The 21,947-nt window shown below is 59.6% G+C and overlaps 1 protein-coding gene across 11 annotated transcripts in view; it reads right to left on the bottom strand.

Moving 5' to 3' along the window:
- The window catches only part of TNRC18 (trinucleotide repeat containing 18), an 83,278-nt gene that overhangs the window by 23,224 nt on the left and 38,107 nt on the right, over window positions 1–21,947 (bottom strand). For 8 of the 11 annotated variants that reach the window (XM_082645724.1, XM_082645729.1, XM_082645732.1 and 5 more), the window contains 8 exons: window positions 20,870–21,862; window positions 14,570–14,745; window positions 13,896–14,032; window positions 13,593–13,721; window positions 11,841–12,012; window positions 10,053–10,413; window positions 6,113–6,388; window positions 1,344–1,601 (listed from right to left, as the gene is read on the bottom strand). In XM_082645724.1, coding sequence (XP_082501850.1) covers window positions 1,344–1,601; window positions 6,113–6,388; window positions 10,053–10,413; window positions 11,841–12,012; window positions 13,593–13,721; window positions 13,896–14,032; window positions 14,570–14,745; window positions 20,870–21,862 — 2,502 coding nt within the window. Of the gene's footprint in view, window positions 1–1,343; window positions 1,602–5,654; window positions 6,389–10,052; window positions 10,414–11,840; window positions 12,013–13,592; window positions 13,722–13,895; window positions 14,033–14,569; window positions 14,746–20,869; window positions 21,863–21,947 lie in introns of those variants that run through there. The other 3 variants (XM_082645731.1, XM_082645725.1, XM_082645726.1) reach the window with 2 other exon arrangements.

The raw sequence follows: 21,947 nt of genomic DNA, 5'->3' as shown, positions 1-21,947 counted from the left end.
TACACAGAGAAGTGGCCTGGTCAAGTGTGAGCTTTGAGGAAAAGCCCTGCAGCTGCTTCTGTGTAGAGAACACCCAAGAGGGTAGGCCTGGATGGAGCCAGGGCGGAAGCCCCCAGGGGACAATGGCAGAACATGGGGGTAAGAGAGAGAGAAGGGGGAGGAAGGGGGCAGGGCAGGGCCTGGAGCCTGGTGTGGACTCCGGGGAGACAGTGAGATCACCCCAGAGATGGGGTCTCGGGAGGTGGTGCAGGCCACTGGGAATGGGCTTTGGTCCTGGAGCCTGTGGAGTGCATGAAGCCAGGACAGCTGGGGGAGGCCTGGGGGGCAGCAGGGTAGCACCCATGCCCATTTTCCTGGCCCCAGCCCCTGCCAGGAGGGCCTCACGTATACCGCTAAGGCTCAGAAAAGGGCAAGGAGGCTGGAGCAGCCAGGCCAAGGACCTGCCCCTACTGAGGCCGGGCGAGCTCACAGCCTGAACACATGCAGGACCACCTCAGTCGCAAACACCATCCCCAGGTGAAGGTGGGCTGGGTCCATGTTGGGAGAATTGGCCCTGTGAGAATGGGAGGGGGCCCAGGAGAGGGTCCCAAGACGTCTGTATATCCCAAGAAGGCAAGGATATGCTTGGAGATGCAGAAAGAGGAAGTGGGGCCAGGATAAGGCTGAGCCTCCTGCCTGAGTGTTAGTGCCGGCTGCCTGTCTGCCCATCCAGGCAGTGGGAAGGTAAGCCTGGCTCACAGCGACCCAGCACCTGCCCCCCCCACCCACTGATGACCTCCTCCAGGCTGCGACCCCAGGCCCCATGAGTCCTGCCCTGTCTGGGCCAGCACATCTCACTGAATGAAACCCCTCTACCGCCCCAAGTGTAAGGAGCTTCCCCTTCGTCCAAAAGGCTGCGTGGCCTGTTCCTTCCACCTGCACCTTGATTTCCTCTACATACGCTTAGCCACCTCCCACTTCTCCGTCATGGCTCAACTGGAGCATCGCCCACCTGGGGTGGCCTCCCTGACCCCCCAGCCTGGATCAGGGGCCTCCCATGGGCTCCCACAGCCCCGCGGGCCGCAGGTCTGAGGCCTCTGCTTCCTTGAGCTGCCTGACCCCGGGCACCTGAGGTGGGGGCATCAGGTGCTGTTCATTGGCAGCATCAACAGTGAAGGTCACCGCACAGTTCTGGAGACCCCTCACAGGGAGTGGCAGGCCACAGCCGCCATGCCCAGCGCCCTCTGCTAAGGACACGGCTGGCCCCGGAGGCGGGGCTCCCGGCTTATCTGAGCCTCGGATGCCTCATCTGTAGCCTGGGGCAGCGGTACCCGACTCCCTGCAGCCCACCTGCTGGTACTTACCCATCAGGCTCTGCCGCTCCTCCTTCTTGCGGGCCTTCTGCTTGGCCTCCAGCTGCACCACGGACAGGGACGGGCCCACGGTGGGGCTGGGGAGGGCGCTGGCTGCAAAGCGGGCCAGCAGGCCCAGCCCGCTCTCCTCCAGGCCTGGCGACAGGGCCCGCTCCCGGGCCCCCAGCCTATAGCCTCCGGCAGCCTCGGCCTCCTCCTCGTCCAGCTCGTCCTCCTCGTCCTCGTCCTCCTCCTCCTCGGAGCTCTCATCTGGCGTGCAGAAAACAGGGAGCGAGTCAGAGCCCTGGCCTGGGCCTGCGCCACCCCCCACTGCCCCCCCCCCAGCTGGAGCGCCAGCAAGGGGGCCTTGGCTCCAGCCCAGCTTCTCACTCCTCGCCAGCCCACAAGTCCCCCCGATGGCCCGGTGCCCCCATCAAAGCGAGCCCAAGACCTGGGCATCCTGGACAGCCCAGAGGTGGGCATCAGCTTTGGGAGTCGTGTGTTTCTGCAAGGGGAACACCAACATGCGCCTGTGCTGCAGGGAGGGGGACGGACACACGGACAAGGACTGGAGACAGCACTCTCCACGGTCTCACGCGCACGCACGCGCACACACACGCCCCGACGCACAACGTGAAGGCTGGGGAAGGGGGCAGGAGGGGAGAGGAGGAAAGAGGCGAAGGCGGGGCAGAGAGGGGAGGGCGGGACCTGGGGGCTCGGGCGGAGGCTCTGGACACAGGCGCCTGGGGGCAGTTTCACCAGCAGGAGGCCTGGCGGCTGGCAGCAGGAGAAGGTGGAGTTTGGTCTCTTTTTGGGGGGTGGGGGGCTCCCATGGTGGAAACCCTGAGCAGGCTCTGGGGTCCAAAGTTGACTCCCAGCAACTCGCCCGCACTGGGAAGCCTGGGGCAAATCCCCGGCCCTCTCTGAGCCCGCTAGCTTCTTATCTGTGAAAATCTCATCTCATCGCGACCCAGGGATCCACAAGCGGGACCCACGGGAGCAGGAAGGGGGCAGGGGGCAGGTCCACTCGGCTCCAGGAGGCCAGGCTCGGCACAGTCAGGGGCTCAGGCAGCACAGCAGGATTCGAACCCGGGGCGGGCTGGCTCATCACCCACAGTCTAGTGGAAAGAAAACTAAGGAAGCCTGTCTCCCCGGTTGAAGAGAGACAAGTTTCTCCCCAGAAACTGGCCTCTACCGCCCGAGGACCTGCAGCCCTGAGCCCAGCTAGGGCCATCGGGACAAAAGAGGGGCAAGCGGTGGGCTCGGTGGCCACAGCAGAGAGGATGACGTTCCCTGCATGTGAACTAAGCCCTCACCAAAAAGAGAGACCTTCTGGAGGTACAGGCTTGCTTCCTGCCTTTCCAGGGACACAGCCCAGCTAACCCCACAAGGGCGGCGTGTGGGGCGACACCCAGTACCTCTGTCAAGGAGCCACCGAGGGACACCTGCCAAGGGATGCCTGTCTGCCCAGGGCGCTGGGAGTGTGAAGGTGGCTCTGGGGCCGCTGGCCCAGGCCTGGGCCAGGCCAGGATGGAAACAACTCTCCAGCAAGAAGAGGCTGGAGGAAAATGAGCCGTCATCTCTCCGTGTCGTCTGGGGGCAGGGAGTCTGGGCCCAGAGGTGGACAGGCCCTGGACGATGGCCAACTCCACATTCTCCTGCCTACGCCCCGAGACGCCTGGCTGCTGGAGTGCAGCTAGCGGCCGAGAGCGGCGGCCCCAGCGGTGCCCGTGAGGACGGGGTTCCGTCTGCCCGTTCACCTGAGGGAGCCCTCAGTGAGGGACGCAGACAAGAGCTCAAGGAACGCCCGGAGGGAGTCGAGAGAGGAAGGAGGCAGAGAGAGAGGAGGTTTGTTAAGAGGAGTGAGAAGACGGAGACCCGGCTCCCAGAGCGATGGATGCAGCGGGATGGAGGCCAGCGGGGCGGGCAGGCGGCAGGCAGGCAGTGCACACTTGCGATCCATTCACATTGCGGACGTCACATGGCTCTGTCTCCGCCCAGTGGGCCACAGCGGCAAAGCAGGCTAAGTGTAGGCAGACTGTAGGCAGCGCCCGGGTCCCCCACCTCAGGCAGGCCCCCCCCGGGGCTGGCCGAGCTGAGCAGGGGGTGGGCGGGGGGCTGGCTGGGGTGGGGCACGGGGTTGGACACGGGGCCAGCTTTCCCTTCTAGAGGTGGCCTTCCCGGGGCTGCTCAGGTGTGGAGACTCCAGAACTCTCTCCTGCCCAGCATTCTCTGCCGGCGGGGTTGGGCTGGCTCTGGGTTTCTGGAAGTCTGGAATGTCCACATCGGACCCCAGAAAGCCAGCAGCGGCCCCCAACCCAACCCAGCACCCTGAGATGGAAGAACGGTTGGAAAGCAGAGGGCCGAGAAAAGGCGCGCCTTCCACGAAATGCTGATGCGGGCAATCGTGGTCTCCTGAGGCCCTCCCCGCCCCCTGCTCCCGAGAGCCTGACGGCCCACCAGGGCCGCCTCCGACAGCGGCTGGTCTGCTCAGGCCAGGGTCCGAGGGGTAGGGGCAGCGGAGGGGGTCTCAGGACCAGGAAGGCCTTTCTGGAGGTGTCCACACCTGAGGCGACAGAGTTTGCCAAGGGCAGGGGGAGAAAAAGTCCCAACAAAGAAACCCGCGGAAATGCAGAAAAACTTTTTTCCATAGAAAAAACTCTGGGTTCAGTACGTGGGGTTGGCTCTTGTCACTCAGTTTGGTTTTCCAAAACCCGATCCATAAATGCCAAAGCGATCCGCTGCTGCTATAGCCGATGGGGGCAAACCCCGAGGAGGGGGGGGCAGAGGGGACACAGAGAAAAGGGTTTTGCCTACCTACGGAGCAACGAGCCAGGCTCGGACCCAAGCTCAGTGACCCGCTGCGCCGTCTGCCCTACTCCCAGCCTTCGCTTTGCGTCCAGAGTGCAGCGTGAGAGCAAATGCAAGAGACCAAAACAGACATTCAAAGCATCATGGGTAGGGGTCAAGGGTGAAGGTATGGTCAAGCTGCTGGGGGAGAAAGCAGACACACTAGAAAAGCCAAGCCAATTAGGTGTTTTAGTACCAGATGTCAGTAAGGCCCTATTACCCAAATATCCCTTTCAAGACCTACCAGCGGTCTGGGTGCAGTGGGGACCCCCTCCCCTCGCCCCCTGCACGCCCCCTTATCTGGGCTCCGTCCACTGCTGTGTCTGGCCCTGGTTGGCTGGACCCTGGCTCCCTCTGCCCATCCTGAGCAAAGGGCCCCTCACTATGAGATCTGCGGGGCTGCCTGCTTCTCTATGGGGTCTGGGCTGGAGCACGAGAGCTCCAAAACTTGGAAGCTGGAACTCTGGCTTTAATAGGGGGGAGGAGGCATAGGGGGCCAGCCCAGAAGACGGGAAGAGGGGAATGGCGAACTAGCCAGACTGGTCCACAGAGGCCCAGGTTGGGGGAAGCCTCGGAAGACAAGGCTGGCTGGAGAGCTAGTGGCCCGGGTTGTATGAGCTCAGGCACGGCAGCAGCACCGGAGAACGAGAGCCCCCGGAGCACCCGGCCCCCGTCCATGTCGTCTCCAGGTCACCCAAAACGTATCCTAGCCAGAGCGTCAGGGTCTAGGCTCTGAACCCCAGGTGCTGCTACCCAGGCTCTGGGATCCCTAAAGGGGGTCCACCCTGAGGCAAATCCAAAAGCAGGGCGAGAAGCACTTAAGCATGGGCTGGCTGCCCTCCCCCCCCCCCGCCCCAGGACATTTGTGACTGGAGGTCCTGGAAGGCTGAGACACTTCCAACCCCAAAAGGTGAATTCTGACGTTAGGGAAATGAGAGTCAGGGCGCTTACAGAGGTCCCTGAGGCCAACCTCCTCTTTGTAAGTGAGTTTGAGAGCAGACGGGCCTGGGACTGAGCCTGGGACTCGCAGTGAGCTTTGCCCCCCAACACGGCAATGAAGCCTTTTGAATTTCACAACAAAACTCAGGGACAGCAAGTGGTCTTGACCCTACACTGCCTACATGCCCTTCGAAACAGAAACATGCGTTAGAAAATGAGTGTTTGCAAATATTTTTTAACCACTGTTGCGTAAGAATAGAGCTTTAAGAAAACAAAAGACAAACAAGCAGCTTAAAAAAAAAAAAGGATGAAGCTGGAAGTGAAAGCAGTTGACTTTAAACCTGAAAAATGAAAGGCATGCCAACAGCTACCAGGGATATTTGAATAATAGAGAGAGCGCAGACTGCATTATTCCATCCACCCCTCCTGGGGTAGGGGTGGGGAAGTGGGTGAGGCGGGCAGGAGGAACAAAATGAGGGAAGCGGCAACCTAATGGTCTAGTCAGGACACAGCAAGAGAGACAAGGCACACGGGTTTAGTTAAAAATGAACTCGATATGTTTAATAAAGCTTGGTATTACCAAAATCGCGGTACAAAACATCAAGTCACACGCCCACACGACAGAATTCCATTTACAAAATGTCCCCGAGGAGGGAGGCCTCCACGGGCCCCTCCGGGAGGACCCACCCAGGCCTGCGGTCCAGGGGGCAGGGGAGGCGACAAGAGAGGAAGACTAAAAACAGTCCATATAAAAGCTCAAAAAGAGCCAGCCAATGGTCTCATCACAATGATACGGGTACAAAAAAAAAAAAAAAAAAAAAAGACTTGGTCTGATACAGCAGGCTACGCTGCCAAGAACCAGACGGCCGCCCTGGCCGGCCATCCCGGCGGCGCCGCGGGCGCCCCCCCTCCCCCGCCTCGCTCGCGCTCGCTCTCGCACTCACTCTCTCGCTAGGAAACACGGGAGGTATTGTGTGTTTGGAGCTAGTAACCTTGGTCAAACGAGTCCTCCGAGGAATCGCTGAAGGAGGAACGGGCCTCGACCTCTTGAAGCAGCAAACAAAACGGCTGCTTCCTGCCGGCGGCCGGCTTGGGCTTCAGAGTCCGGGCGGCCGCCAGGCCCCTCTTGGTCAGCTTGGGGCCGCCGGCCGGCTTGCTGCTCTTTGCCACCATGCCGCACAGGATGGAAGATGTCAGTTTGGAGCTGGAGGGGCCTTGGGCAGCCCACTCGTCCTTCAGGAATTCCTCCTCTTCCTCTGAGTCCGTATCTGCAGTCAAAGTAGTTTTTAATAAAGATAAGTCACAGGGCGCGGGGGGAGGGAGGGGGCTGGTGTCTTTCTTCCATTATTCTCAGCGCTTTTGAGAACAATCTCCTGCTTGCCAGACAGAGAGGTCCAGATGCCTACCTGCCGTGGAACCAGCGGAGTTCCGCCGCCTGGAGCTCTCCTCCCAACCTGGGCCTCGCCTCTCACCCGCGAGGCCTCTGAGCTGCAGGCGTCTTCCGTGGGTTTGGACCCAGGCTCCTCCTCGGCCGGCTGCGGCCAAGCATCCCCCACCACCCGGCCACTCTCAGGAAGGTCTCTGCCCCGGGCACAGAGATCACCGCCAAGTCCTGTCTACCCCATGGGACTGCAGCCGGCCCAGAGGCCCCTTGTGGGGAGGGACGACGCCTAGGAGGGGAAGGGCTCAGTTAGAGCCATTCTTTCCCATACACCAGCTCCCAGCGGTGTGCAGGGCCAGCGGGCGCGGGCTCACGAGGGCGATCGTGCGCCCCCGTTCCCAGCCCCCTGCTCAGCAATGTCAGGACGGCGGCTTGAACAGTTACGCCAAAGAAACAGGCAAATGATGTTGCAATGATATCCGGGCTGCTGTCCCCCCACCCTTTCCCTATCGGAGAGCAGGGTTACCAGTACACTGCTGCCCGCTTCCCACAAGTCTCCAACCTTACTACACGGGGGAGGCTTTCCTGAGAGAGACCACCCAGCTCTGGGGAGGGGGGCTGTCAAACGGGCACAGCTCTGGCCCCTACCAATCCCACCCCGGACATATACCACTTTGACCCGTTTTACACGTGAAGCTGTTAAGCAAGACTCCGTTGGATGGAAAGGCTCTGCAGTCAAAGGCTGTGGTCCCTTGATCTGGTAAATCCACCCCAAACGTGGGCAACATTAATGGACGCAGCTACAGCTGTGGCACACCAGCTCCCTCCAAGTCCAAGAAAAACTGTGTGCGCGTGTGTGGTGTGTGTGCGTGTGTGGTGTGTGTGCATGTGTGGTGTGCTTGGGTGCGGTGTGTGTGTGCTGAGTATGTGTGTGCGGTGTGTGTGTGGGTGCGTCTGTGGTGTGTGGGTGTGGGTGTGGTGTGTGTGGTGTGTGGGTGTGGGTGTGTGCGTGGGTGTGGTGTGCGTGTGTGGTGTGCGCGTGTGTGTGGTGTGTGCGGGGGGGTTGTGTGCGTGTTCGGGGACAGGGGTCCTCTGGCTGCCTCCCCCTCCTCCTCCTCCTCCGTCTACGCTTTCCACTCTACAAGGAGGGAGCACACAGACGAGCCTCCGCCCGTGTGCTCCATCCTGTCCTTCCTGAGGCCACAACCCAGGCTGGAGACGTCCGAGCGTGAGGAGGACCAGCTTGGCTTCTCCCCAGAGCCCACCAAGCACGCCACCCGACCCCTACAACCCAACGTGGAAAAGCAAGAGAGCAGCGTGCTCTCTTCCCACCTCCTGCAGGCGCAGCACCTCTGCTGGAAGCACCCCGACCTCTTCGCCACCGTGCGTGCGCTCTCCACGACCGCGAACGGCGAAAAAGCCAACGTACGAGAGAGAGACACGCTCTCTCCACAGCCAGCTGCATATCATAGCCGCCAGCTAACTGGAGACAGGCCTTCCGACCTCCCTGTGGCAGTGACAACCCATTTCTCTCACGGGGACAGTGCAGTTTTAGACAAAGGCCTAACAGGTAGACCCGCACTTGGAACGCTGCCTTGCACGCATGCGCACATCCGCTGCAGTACACTCAGCGGCTCAGAGACCTCAGCTCCTCTCTGGCCTCTAGCCTGTACCCCGCCACACCCACCTGCGAGTGGGAGGAGTGGCGGATTCTTCCAGCAACTCGCCAGGCCACATCCATCGACCACTGTCCCCTGAAAGATCAAAGGAGCAGCAACCCTCCCCCACTCTCTATTCAATATTCCAAAATGAACAGAGGAAAGCCCTTCCCTCCTCCTTCAGGGCTGCAAGTCCCTAAAACTGGTCCACAGTGGCCAGGGGCCTGGGCCACGCTGCTCGACTCACACCCATCCAAACGCGAGGGCCGGGAAGCTTCGGCCATCGAACACGTCCTCAGTACCTAAGGCACCAAAGGAGCTGCTTGCCCCAACGCCTATCTGAGCATCAGCCCTGGAGACGCGGGGCAATCAAATCCGCGAACCTTAAAAATAAACCAAAAAATCCCCCAGCAGCAGCTTAATCTCATGCCAGGTGCCAGGTCCGGCTCTTCTCCCACGTGAGCTCACCTAGGGCTGCCAACAGCCCTCTGTATCTTAACTCCAAACCCATAAAGACATTCTCCACTTCTTCACTGTAACCTTAAAGAGATCCTTTTTGTTTTTTTCGGGTTTTTTTTTTTGCGGTACGCGGGCCTCTCACTGGTGTGGCCTCTCCTGTTGCGGAGCACAGGCTCCGGACGCGCAGGCTCAGCGGCCATGGCTCACGGGCCCAGCCGCTCCGCGGCATGTGGGATCCTCCCGGACCGGGGCACGAACCCGCGTCCCCTGCATCGGCAGGTGGACTCTCAACCACTGCGCCACCAGGGAAGCCCAAAGGGGTCCATTTTTTACACTTCACGTTCAACACCCCCAACCCCGTTAACTCGGCGGAGCCAGCCAAAGGCCCAGTCACACAGGTCCAGGCAGTCAACAATGAAAAAGCCTGCCACCCGCCTCACGGCCTGGGCTCGCCTCGGAACCAACCCCGCTGACAGGGGCCAGGAGGCAAGAAGCCCCTTCCTGGCCTTGCTGCAGCGGGCACGGCATCGACACCCACCCATCCTGGGCACTGCGCGTTCCGCCCACAAGTACTTATTGAGCACCTATTACATGCTAGACGGCGGGCTTTGGGCCACCAGAGGCCACAGAGAGCCGGCGGGGCGGCGGGGCTCGCGTGGGGGGCAAGGCTGCCCGGCTCCGGAAAACCATGCTCCCCGAGTTCCCAGAGAAAGCAGCTCCAATGCCACAGGCTCCGGTTAAAGCTCAGTCCCTCAGTCCCACCAGCTGTTACGTTTCAGGGGCCCGAAAGCCGCCTGGAGCCGGCGGCTGCTGTGCGGGCAGCGCCCAGGCCGCGCCCATGATGGCAGGACGTCTTGCACAGTTGAGGCGGACAGGCTGGGCCTGACCCCGGCCCGACCTCAGGATCTATCCTCGGGAACAACACGGGCTAACCACTTGGAGAACTGTCGCAGAGACAAAGGGAAATACGGCCCAGACAGCCCTGGCGTGCGCTCCATAGATGCTGTTCTCACTAGCACCGGGCCCAAGGACAGCCAGCCAGCCGCCTGCGGGCCATGGAGTCCGGGTTATCTCTAGGGTTCTCACGACCAGCCACTCCAGGCCCGAGAAGGGGCCAACGCTATGGTGCCCGGCCTCCACACCCACGGCTTTCGGGCACCGAAAGGGCGGGGGGGCTTTCCGTTCCCACCCGCCCGCCAATCACGAGCACCCACCAATCATAGGTGGCCGCCCAGCGGCACCCGCCAATCACAGGCACTTCCGCTTCTGGCCTGGGCGGGGCCCGCACAGAAGCGGAAAAGAGACCATCTCGCTTTCGAGGCCGAGAGAGGCGGAAGAGAGACGTTTCGAGCTTTCGAGGCTGAAAGAGGAGGAGGAGGAAAGAGAAGGAAGGAGAGAAAGAGCGGCCCTGAGGCGGCGCGGCCCGCTACTTACTGTAGGAGTAGCTGCTCACTTCCGAGGCGAACGGGGAGTGGGCCGACTTGGGCTGGCCTCTGGCCTTGAACCCCACCTCCATCTTCCTGGCTTTGGCGGCCCTTTTGTGTTTACCTTCTCGGGAGGCTTTCAGAGACAGGCTGAGGCCTTTGGCCAGCGCCTTCCTGTCCTTGCCCAGCAGGCTGTCGTAGGGCGTCAAGTACCTGCCGCAGACCCCACTCGTCTTTGACTTCCCCCCAGAAGTGTCCGAGAACTTGAAGGGCGACTTCAACTTGTCCTGCTTTGTGAGGGAGAGGGCTTTGTCCAGCTTGCTTGCCAACTGCTCTTGGTCGCTGGCCATCTTCTTCTTCTTAATCTTTAGCTGGAAAGGGAAGTTGGGAAGTCACAGGTTAAGACGGCTGACCAAACACTGGGTCTCCACGCACGAGCTCTGACGAACCCCAGCTCCTTCTCCCTGCCTCTGTGGCTTCTGGCAAGTCGCTTAACTCCTCTTAGCCTCAGTTCCTCTACTCTGTAAAATGGGGGTAATTACGCACAGGCCTCAGTGGGCTGTTCTGAAGACGAACTGAGAAAAGGCACATGAAGCACTTACTAAATAGCCGTCACTGTGGTCACAGTTCTCAGTGACACTGGCATTGCCACTGGCTCTCCACGGCGCTGCCTGGTGCCTCCTAGGGGAAGCGCTCGAAGCAAGCACCGCTGCCGCGGTGTGGGAGAAGGCGGCTGGATTAAGGGAGGAGGGATGAACCCAAGATGGAAAACCCAGATCACAGCACAGCTGATCTGCTTATCTCAATCGCCTAAAGCAGGTGATGAAGACGGCTGCACAGCACAGCCTGAATCAGCCCATCCAGCTAAATGGGCTAAAGCTGCCGAGAAAATGTCTTGAGTGTGCCCTGGATGCCTGAAGCAGAAAGAACGATTAGAGATTTCACAGATAAATTCCTGCTTGTGCGTCTCTCTCGTGGGCTGTAGTCCTTTGTTGTTGAAACCTGCCGTTTCAATGGCCCTCATTTGAACACTCTATCGCTATTTACTTTAATCAGGTAACAATTCATAAGGAGAGAAAAGCTGGGATAGCGTCAATTAAAGCACGAAAGTGTCCTTCACAATTCGAGAGTACAGAAGATCCTGATGTACAAGCTGGCTCCCTCCCCTGCGCCTGGACCCAGTCTCCCCTATGTGAGTCCTTCCCTCTGACTGCCGAGTCAACCAAAACAGCCCCCTCCCACAGGGCCTTTACTGGGAGGGATGACAAGGAACATAAGCATTTAGCAATGAGGGCCTTAAGTGGACGATTTCAATGCTCTGCAGAAAGAAGAAAAATCAAGGTGCTGGCTCTCACCCCCTTACCTCAGGACAGTTCACAGAGGAAATTACAACGGCATCAAGCCCTTGTTTCCTCGAACTACAGAGTGGTGAAGCTGCTCATTAAACTCATACTGCGAAACAACAGAGTAATTGCATTACTTGCTCAAGACCTTGCAGTCTCTCTTCTCGGCTTCAGCACCGGGTCACGGAGCACACACACAGGAAGTGGCACACACACAGCTCCACCTGAGGCTGTGTCACTGGTGGTCTCTGACCTCCCCTGAGCCTCACTTTCCCCCTCTGCACAATGAGGAACATTGGAGGAGAGTCGCTCTGGCCCTAGGGCAACCACCTCCACGGTTTCCGTGCAGCAGCAGGGCCAGCAGGCCTGCCAAGGGAGCGTGAACTCCGGCACCCCCTTCAGACCTTCCGCCCCAAGCCAGCATCACACCTGGAAGACGGGGCGGGGTCACTGACCTGACTCATGAAGTCCGAAGAGGCTTCGTGCTCGTCCCAAGGCTGGCTCCTCCCCCTGGCTTTCCCGGCCCCACCAAGGGCATCGTGGTCCTCCTCAGGCCCCTTGTGTCTCTTCCTCAACCCTGCTCCCAGCTCACAGTCGTCCGAGGTCAGCAGGGGCTTGCCGCTCAGCCTGAAACCCAGATGCACCAGCGGTCAGCGCCCTGGCCAGGCAGCACTCACGGGCTGGGGGCCCGCCCTCGTGGCCCTGAAGGGTGGGCTCTGGATGTCGACGCACAGACCGTGGTGACAAGAGTGCCGAGTCTGGGGAGACGGAGCGTCTAGCAGTATGGTGCTGGGATTCTGGGAGACTTGTGAAGGAGGCAGAATGAGAGTTTAGTGCGGAAAAAAGAAGAACTTCCTGAAAGCAGTGTATCCGCTGCTGGCCTCTTTCTCTCTCGTGCTCCTTCACATACACACTCATTACACGTATCTTTACACCGTCAGATACCTCTGTACCAAAACATGCCGAGAACAAGGATCGGGAATGCCGCGGAAATCCACCAGGACGGGAGGGGGATTAAGATCAAGAGCTTCTATGAAGGAAGAGCCGCTGGCTGGTCTCCTGTACCCCCAGGAGCATAAGCAGTCGGGCCACGGTCCTGGTTCGAAGGCCTCTTTTGCCTGCTTTAAGCTAAACCCTCGCAAGTAATAATAATAATAAATAATTTTTACTTGGTACTACGTGTCTTGTTCGACGTCTGTGCTTTATACTTGAACCACAAAACAATGCTGTGTTCTATACACTGCTTTTTATAGATGAGGGAACTCATCTATAAAAGCTGTCACCTGGCCCACGGTCACAATAAGAGGCAGACCTGGGACTCGGGCAGGAGTTGCATCCGCTTCCGGGGTCCACGCGTAACCCGCGGCTCTGCGTGTTAGCGGCCCCAGCCTCTGCTCTTGTCCCCAGGAGCCGCTCTCCCCCGCTGCTCGCCCCGTGTGGCTGCTGACAGGGTATTTCTCCCTCTCTCCGTCCTCTCCTCAGTCAGGAACAGCCAAGAAGGTTACATGCAAGATGAGGGGCCCCGGGCCTGTCTTCTCCTGAGAAGAGCTGTGGCCGCCCCACCGCGCCTCTCCTATGCCTTCGAAGGTACCCTGTGTGGCCCCTCTGCTTCCTCAACGAAGCCCTGGCGTCCGCCTGCCCCGCTGTCCCAGGCAGAGGTGCCCTCCAGCCCCTTCCCATTCAGCTCGTGCTACCCCGCGACGCCCTGGGAGGACGCAGCACCATTCCCACCCACACGCGGCCTGGAGGGGGCGCTCTCGCTCCAGCCGCACGTGGCTCCTGCTGCTCCCCAAGGGGCCTGTCCCCGAGTGCACGGAGACGGCGACCCCAGTCCCAGGGAGCCAGGAGAACGGGAGTGACGCCGTCCGGCACAGAGGGAACCAAGCAAGAGCAGAGCGCGGCCCTCCGCAGAGCGCGGCTCGGGAATCAGCCCCTAGCCATGGAGGAAGCAGGTGCGGCAGGGAGACGGGCCCAACGCCTGGGTGACACTCGACACGCTGGCTGGGGTGGGTCTGCCTGTCCATTCCACGCTCGCCCTCCTGGCCCGCCCGGGGCAGCGTGCCATGCTGCCCACGAGCCGCCGATGCAGGTGGGTCAGAGCCTGAGGGACGCGAGGTCCCCGGCGCCCACACAGGCCCCGCGCAGGCCCGGGATCCTCCCCTCCGAGCTCTGTGCCAGTCCCCGACCCACCGAGGGGCCAGCCTTACTTTCCGCTACGGATGCGGCTCTTCCCTCTCTTGCGGGGGGGCGACAGGGCGCTCAGGGCGTGGGTCCGTTTCCGCGGCCTGCCAGGGCCTCTGCGTGCCAAGCTTCTATGGGGGTCCTCGCGCCTGTCCCTTAAAGAGAATCACACGCTTGGCTGTGCACCCGGGGGGTGGCGGGGCGCGGAGAAGGGACGCACGGTGCGCACACGTCACTCGGGGCCACGCACACCTGGCGGCCTGCCTCAGCCGCCCTCCTGAGCGCGGCGCCTACAGAGCCCAGGCCGCGGGCCGGCGGGGCACACTCACTCGGAATCGCGGCGCCTCTGCAACTTCACCAGCTCGCGCTGCTTCTCCTTGTACTGGCGCTGCACCTCCGCCAGCCGCATCCGGAAGTCCAGCTCCATGGCGTCCATGCTCTCCAGGGAGGACTTCATGGCGTACATCTGCGGGGAGGGGCGGGTGAGGACGCCGCCCTCGGCCGGGGTGCGGGACCTCACAGCGGAGACCAGGGGCCCGGGTCACACCTGACTTCTACCCCTCACGAGCTGTGGCCTTGAGCAAAACGGACTGCCCGGCTGCACGCCAAGGACCGAAAAGCCAACTTCACAGGGCTGTGTCCAGGCCGAATTGGCCCGTAAGGACCGCTCAGCCAGAGCTGGCTGTTGGATCATCTGTCGCGGGCACAGGGAGACGAAGCCGCCTGCCCAAGGCCCACGGGCGGCAGGGGCGCAGCCAGGTCTGCTCTCTCTGAGCCCTCAAGCTGTCACCCACAGGATGCGCTCTTGACACGTGATTACATGATAAACCTGGACCCGGGAAGAGGAGACTTGCAAGGGACCACCCAGCAAACTGGTGGCAGAAGCTGGGTGCGGAACAGGCCCTTCCTAACACAAAGCCGGCCAAGGCCCGGGTGAGGTGGCCTCTCTGGGGGCACCCCGCGCCCGCCCCCAGCCCTCCAGGCCTGGCCCAGGACACCTCACCCGCTCGTCCTTCTTCTGCATCCAGCTGTACTTCTTGTTGGGGTTCAGTTCCCGTGGAAGCCGCAGGTTCTTCAGCGGGTCCACGAAGGGGCCGTCCAACACCTCCTTCAGCATGTGGCTGCTGGCCGCCAGCAGGCTCTCCAGCGAGGGCCGCACCGCTGGGCCCCGCTCCACACCTGCCGGAGGAGAGATGTGAGCCCGAGCCCCCGGGGGCCGGACTCACAGGCACCACGGCCCACCCCTCAGGCCCCCAGAGGGAAGAGGACGAGGCCCAGAGCAGACTCATGGATGGCCTGAGGCCACACAGGCCCCCCGGGATGCTGACGGCCCCGGGGCCTTTCCCAGACACCGGAAATGGGCGCTGAGTGAGAACAGGTAGGAGTGCGGGACACACGGTGCTGTCCCGTTCTTCACAACACACTTGTACACAGACTCACGGAGGAGAGTCAACAAAGGCCGGCAGAGCTGTTCTCTAGAACTGCGCTTCTCTTTTTGCTTATCTGTCCTTAAAACCTTCCATGAGGAATATGCGTGGTTTTCATGATCAGAAAAAAAGAGCCCCGGGACTTCCCTGGTGGCGCAGTGGTTAAGAATCTGCCTGCCAATGCAGGGGACAAGGGTTCGAGCCCTGGTCCGGGAAGATCCCACATGCCTTGGAGTGACTAGGCCCGTGTGCCACAACTACTAAGCCCACGTGCTACAACTACTGAAGCCCGCGCGCCTAGAGTCCGTGCTCTGCAACAAGAGAAGCCACCGCAATGAGAAGCCGGCGCACCACAATGAAGAGTAGCCCCCGCTTGCAGCAAGTAGAGAAAGCCCTGGTGCAACACAAAGACCCAATGCAGCGAGAAAAAAGAAGAAACAAGAAAAAAAGAGCCCCACAATAAGTTTTGTAAACTGTAAAAGTAACAAGTGCACATGATAAAAACCACAAACCAAGCCGAGGGTGTGACGAAACAAAAGCCTTTCTCCTCCCCAAAACACAGGTCCCTCCCTGGAGGTGCCTCTGCTGACAGTGTCTGGCAGGTGGTTCCAGAAACTTCTATACATATTCAAACATATGTAACACGCAGGCATCCTTTATAAATTTAAAAATGGCATCAATCAATAAATACCGTATCGCACTCTTTTTTCTACTTAAAGTCTCTTCACATTAGCACAAAAATACAAACGTGTTCACATTACAGCTTGAGCCTTACAAAAAGTGCCGTTTCTGTAAGTCGAAAACACTAGAGTATCAGCAATTTTATATGGCCAAAGGCAGCAACAGCAGGCTAGAGTTCTCTTGTATTGATGAGTTTTAGCGTATCTCCGTGATCCCCCACTGATGGCATTTAGGTGGCTCCTGAATTCTTTTGTAGGGAGCGGGCAGGCACCGTGTAGGACATACGCTGCCTGTGCAATTAACGTCATCAAGGTATATGTGTTTATCTCTGATAAACATTCCAGATGCCCTTCAAAGAGACTGAACCCAGATCAGGATCTCAGCAACGGTACCTGAGAGCCTGTTTCTCCACAATCTTCTACTAAAGTAACAGGAGCTTTCCTTGTTCAACTGATGTTTTTCTTTGTGATCTAACATATGATCCATTTTTGTGAATATCCTACATGTGCTGGAGGGAAAGATTGTATTCCTTACTACCAACTGCACAATTCCCTAAAATCGACAATGCAATTAACAATGGCACTGCCCAGATCAGGGCTTCTGAACCCTGGGGCCATTCACATTTCCATGACTGTTCTCTGCTGTGGGTGGCTGTCCTGGGCATCGTCGTAGGGTGTTAGCAGCGTCCCTCACCTTTACCCACTAGATGTCAGTAGTACTCCCCTCAAGCTGTCACAACCAAGTGTCACCGGTGGCCAGTTCAGTCACTGGTTTTTTTTTTTTTTTTTTTTTTTCTTTTTTTCTTTTTGCGGTATGCGGGCCTCTCACTGTTGTGGCCTCCCCCGTTGCGGAGCACAGGCTCCGGATGCGCAGGCTCAGCGGCCATGGCTCACGGGCCCAGCCGCTCCGCGGCATATGGGATCCTCCCAGACCGGGGCATGAACCCGTATCCCCTGCATCGGCAGGCGGACTCTCAACCACTTGCGCCACCAGGGAGGCCCCAGTCACTGGTTTTGCTTTTCTGTCTTTACGGACACTGAGGCCACAAAGCAGAGAACCCCCCCCCCCCCCGCCAAGGTCCTCCGAGCCGTAAGATCTCTTAGTTGCTGGGGGAGGGGGGCCTGCTCCATCACAGGGGGGACCAAAGAGCGACTCCGTCACCTCCTTCACCCTCTGACACACCAGCTTTGCAGGGGCCCCCCAGGACTGACAGCCCAAGGCAGCCTGATGACCCGAGGGCAGCAGCTGTGGGGTGGGTGAACTGTGTGCCCCCAAATCCACGTGTTTAAATCCTAACCCCGATACCCCAGAATGTAATGTCTTTAAAGACGGAATCAAGTTAAAGTGAGGTCTTTAGGGTGGGCCCTAACCCAACGTGACTGTGTCCTTATCAAAAGGGGACATTTGGATACAGAAACACGCAGAGGAAGGCCATGGGAGGACGCAGGGAGAGGCCGGCCAACCACAAGCCAACAAGGAGAGAGGCCTCAGAAGGAACCAACCCAACCTGCTGACACCTTGATCTAGAACTTCCAGCCTCCAGAACCATGAAACCACACACTTCTGTCATTCAAGACCCCCCCCACCGACCCCCGCCCTACCCCACCCCACCCTATCTGTAGTATTTGGTACAGTAGCCGGAGCTAATACACCAACCTTGTGGCTTTACCAATGTGAAGGTGCCAGACGCGCACTGGAACCCCCATGGGACCAGGCGTCAGTCACAGAGGCTACGGCGCTGCAGGGCGGGAAGGACGGCCAGCACGCCCGGGGACGCCCAGGTTCGCTGACTGTGGGCGGCTGTGCGCAGCAGGAGGGGCAGGGTGGGAGGGCCGGTGGGTCCAGGAAGCAACACGGGCTGTGGGAAAAACGCTAACGGGCCCAGGAGCCTTGGGCCTGCCGTACGAACCGGGACCACTCACGGCCCAGCTCCGTACAGAACGTGCAGGGGACTGATGCTCAGTGTCCGTCAGCGACCGTCAAAGGGGGAGGGCCACCGGGGCCCCCCTCGCCCCTGTGGTGCACACACCCCTGCACACTGGTGCCTCCAAGGGCACGTTCCCGCCCCGACGCTGCCCCCAGCCCTGGGGCCGCAGACTCCACCGCAGAGCGCTGAGGGCATCCCAGACATCCACCTCAAACGTCCGTGTCCACACAAGCTGCTGGGCTTTCCCCACACATGCTCCCCCGGCCCCACCTGCCCAGCTCAGAAACTGGAATTCTCGTCTTCCAGCGGCTCAGGCCACAACCCTTGGCATCGTCCTTTCACACCCACGCTCAGTCCACCAGCAAAGCCTGCTGGTCGCACCTCAGCTTCCACCCAGAACCCACGTGCTCCTCGGCTGTGCACCCCTCGCCACCCTGGGCCTGGATGGAGACGAGAGCCTCCGCCGGGGTCTCCCCGCCTCCGCCCTCACCCCTGCGTCAGCTCTCCACACAGCCCACAGAGGAACCGCACGTAAGTCTGATCCTATCAGCTCAACTCAAAACCACCTTCCTACGGCCTCTCATTTCACTCCAAGTGGAAGACCTCCCCGGGGTCATCCCTCACCCAAGTCATCCCAGGGGCCTCCTCACCACCACTCTCCCCTTCCGACGCTGCTCCTGCCCCTGGCCTCCTTGCCTTTGTTCTAACATGACACACACAGTCACCTCAGGGCCTTTGCACTTGCTGTTCCTTAGGCCTGGCTTGGTTTTCCCTAGAAGAATCTTCCTCTCCCACCCATCAACAGGGGCTTCCCTGGCCATGCGCTGTAGGAGACCACCCTTCCCACCCCTGCCCTGTCCCCTTCCCGGCCTTTTACCACCTGACAGTGCTGAGGGCTGCACGCAGATGGCCTGGTTCACCGCTGGCCCCCAGCACCAAAACGGTGCCAGGTACACAGTAGGAGCTGCATGACTAGGTGGATGAGGTAGGAGTGTGAAAAGGGGCCAGAGTGTGCAGAGACCCCCAGACCGGGGGACCCGTCCTCAGCCCCCTCCTCTCCAGATGCCCCTGGCCCTCTGTGGTCCCCACTGAAAACCCACCAGTTGGTAGGATCAAGAGGGTTTTTTTCATTTTCTTCTGGGAAAAAAAAAATTTTTTTTTGTACCAAACTATTTAAATGAGAGAAGAGAAACAATGAACTTTAGAACAACAACAAAACAACAGACGCCTGAGGGGCAGTGGGTGTCACTCATCCAAGCTTCCTGGAATGGGGCATTTGACCCTGAAAATGAAAGAACCTTGAAAATATGGCCTGGTTCTGGCCCAGCAATTCCACCCCTGGGAACAAATCCCTGGGAAAACAGAGGTGTGGACAAGGATTTTTCTTCAAGAGTACTCATCGCATCATTTACAGCAGCTAAGAAAGGAAGAAAAGGAGGGAGGGAGGGAGGGGAAGGAAGAGAGGGAGGGAGGGGGAGGGAGAGCGGGAATAAAAAAGAAGGCAGGGCTTCCCTGGTGGCGCAGTGGTTGAGAGCCCGCCTGCCGATGCAAGGGACATGGGTTCGAGCCCCGGTCTGGGAAGATCCCACATGCCACAGAGCAGCTGGGCCCGTGAACCATGGCCGCTGAGCCTGCGCGTCCGGAGCCTGTGCTCCGCAATGGGAGAGGCCACCACAGTGAGAGGCCCGTGTACTGGAAAAAAAAAAAAAAAAAAAAAAAGGAGGCAAATGAAAATGCCTGACAATCTAGGATTGGGTCATTGAAGGCTGGGGCCTCCACCAGGCAGAAAACTGTGTAATCCCTAAAAAAACAATGTTTAAGGGCTTCCCTGGTGGCGCAGTGGTTGAGAGCCCGCCTGCCGATGCAGGGGACATGGGTCCGTGCCCCGGTCCGGGAGGATCCCACATGCCGCGGAGCGGCTGGGCCCGTGAACCATGGCCGCTGAGCCTGCACGTCCGGAGCCTGTGCTCCACAACGGGAGAGGCCACAGACAGTGAGAGGCCCACATACCGCAAAAAAAAAAAATGTTTAAGAACACACAGCTTTGAGAAATGTTTAATAAAGCAGATACTAAGTGACAAAGGCAGGTTACAGAGCGCTGTTTACAAAATGACCTTGACTTTGGAACTGTGTGTCTGTGTAGAAGAAATTTTAGAGAAAATACACCGAAACGCCCAGCGCTATTATCTCCTCCCCAGCCAGGCCTGGGCCCCTCCTCCGTGCCGCTTCTGGTCCAAGCGTGGGCTCGCGAGGCTGTGCCTGACCCACACGTCTTGGAGCACCTCAATCTCTATGTCGAATGTCAGTGGTTTTGTGCCAGCCCAGAATTCATGGCCCCTTCTGCTGAAGGCACTCCATTCCCTCTGAGGACCGCCCCTCCCTACACCCTGGAAGTGGCTGCCCCCCCATCGAAGGCTGGGCATGATCAGCCTGGTCCATCCCATCTCCTGGGCCACAGGGTTTGCTTCTGCAAAAAGCATGAACCCCAGTCAGCCAATCATTGACAGTGCATCACAGCATCTTTGCCAGAGCTATGTGGAAAGAGGTGGCCTCTTCTGTGTGTCTACTGAGCTGAGCAGGACCATGGGCTTGGGAGAAAGTATCAGTGACCACCATAAAGGCAGTGGGCCCACCTTGAATGAAGCCAACAGAAAGAAGTGAAACAACGGGGGTGGGGAGAGACAGGGAAGAGGGAAAAGAAACTCCTTGGTTTGAGCACCTGGATCCAGCCATACCTGAAATATTACCTAATTACTGACATACTTCGGTTCCACAAGCCAATAAATTTCCCCTGACTTTTTCTAACCAGTTAAAACAGAAGTCTTGGTCCCTCACAACCCAAAGTATCCTGATACTAGAAACTCACCACTGACAGAACAAGCAGAAATTTCACCACTAAGAAACCCAAAAACTGGCTGCACAACGTGACTGTACATAACACCTCTGCCCTGTACACTTAAAAACGGTTAAGATGATAAAAGTTTACAACATGTATATTTCACCACAGTTTTTTTAAAGTGCACACGAATAAACCACATCCTGAAGATTTTGAAATTTTTTAAATCCTATTTTAAAAAATTTTCCTTAAAAGGGGGGAAGGCGGGAGTTCCCCGGCAGCCCAGTGGTTAGGATTCCAGGCTTTCACTGCCGTGGCCCAGGTTCAATCCCTGGTTGGGGAACTGAGATCCCGCAAGCCACGCGGCCTAAAAATAAATAAATAAAAAGGGAAAAAGCAAGCCACAGAGGCCCACCGCCCGGCATGACTCACCTGCCACCTCCTGGCTCCTCTTCTCGAGCTCCAGCTCGGCGATCTCGCTCAGCAGGGTGATGCCGTGCAGGAAGCTCGGCTCCAGCACAAGGCTCTGCACTGCCTCCAGCCTCTCCAGGGCTGGGGCTCCGGTGCCCGGGGAGGGCAGAGGCCTGGCCTGGGGCAACTCTGCCGCAGCCGCTAGGGCATTCATGCCAGCCAGCGGGTCCTCCAGGCTGGGCGGGAACTGATCGGAGCCCGCTTCCTCCAGGAAGCAGGCGCTGCCGGGCACAGGGGCGGCCTCCGGGGCCTCCAGACTCAGGCACTGTCCCTCCCCAGGGGGCACGTCACAGTCCGGCAGTTCCAGGCTGGGCCGGGGCTCACTCGGGGCCACCTGGGCCAGATCTTCCTCGGGAGCCGCCTCTGCCACGGGCACGTCCACGGGCACCTCCACTGGCTCCTCCTTAGCCTTGACCAGCGGCTCAGGCGTCAGCCGAGGCCCCAGGTCCGGGGCGGCCGCGCTGGACTCTGTCCGGCCCGGTGAATCAACCCGCGCCTCGGCCCCCTCGGCAAAGTCCGGGCACCCGGAGGGCTCCGCGGGCCCCTGGCCGCCAGCACTCAGCGCCTGGGCCTGGGCCTCCAGCAGGCCACCCGTGCAGCCGCCCGCCGGGCTCGGGGCCGCCAGGGCTTCCTCAGGGGGCAGCGTCAGCGGCGACTCGAGGGAGGGCAGCTCTGCGGGGCCTTCGTCCATGTCCTCCACCTCCGCCTTCACCTCCCGCTCCGCCAGCGGTTCTTCGTCCGGGACCTCCCGCAGCGGCTCTGGGATCTTGGATGGGGACAGGCGGATGGGCTTGTCCTCAGGCGAGAGCGCCAGGCGCTCGGGCCCGTCGGCCGGGAGCGGCACGTCGGGGGCCAGGCCGTCAGCATCGGCAGCCGCCGTGGGCTGCAGCAGGAATGGGTAGGGCCTCCCGTAGTGTGGTGGTAGGGCTTGAAACGGGTACCTGGGTGGGATGTCTGCCGAGGACACCAAGGGTCAGCGGGGGCCCCTTCTCCTGCCATGTCCGACACCCCCGTATGTCCCCATCAACACCCACCCACC

The sequence above is a fragment of the Mesoplodon mirus genome, assembly GCF_964341445.2.
Source record: "Mesoplodon mirus genome assembly, chromosome: 15".
Lineage (NCBI taxonomy): Eukaryota > Metazoa > Chordata > Mammalia > Artiodactyla > Ziphiidae > Mesoplodon > Mesoplodon mirus.
Note: the sequence above shows the minus strand (reverse complement) of the source record. Positions and strands in the feature narration are given on the sequence as shown.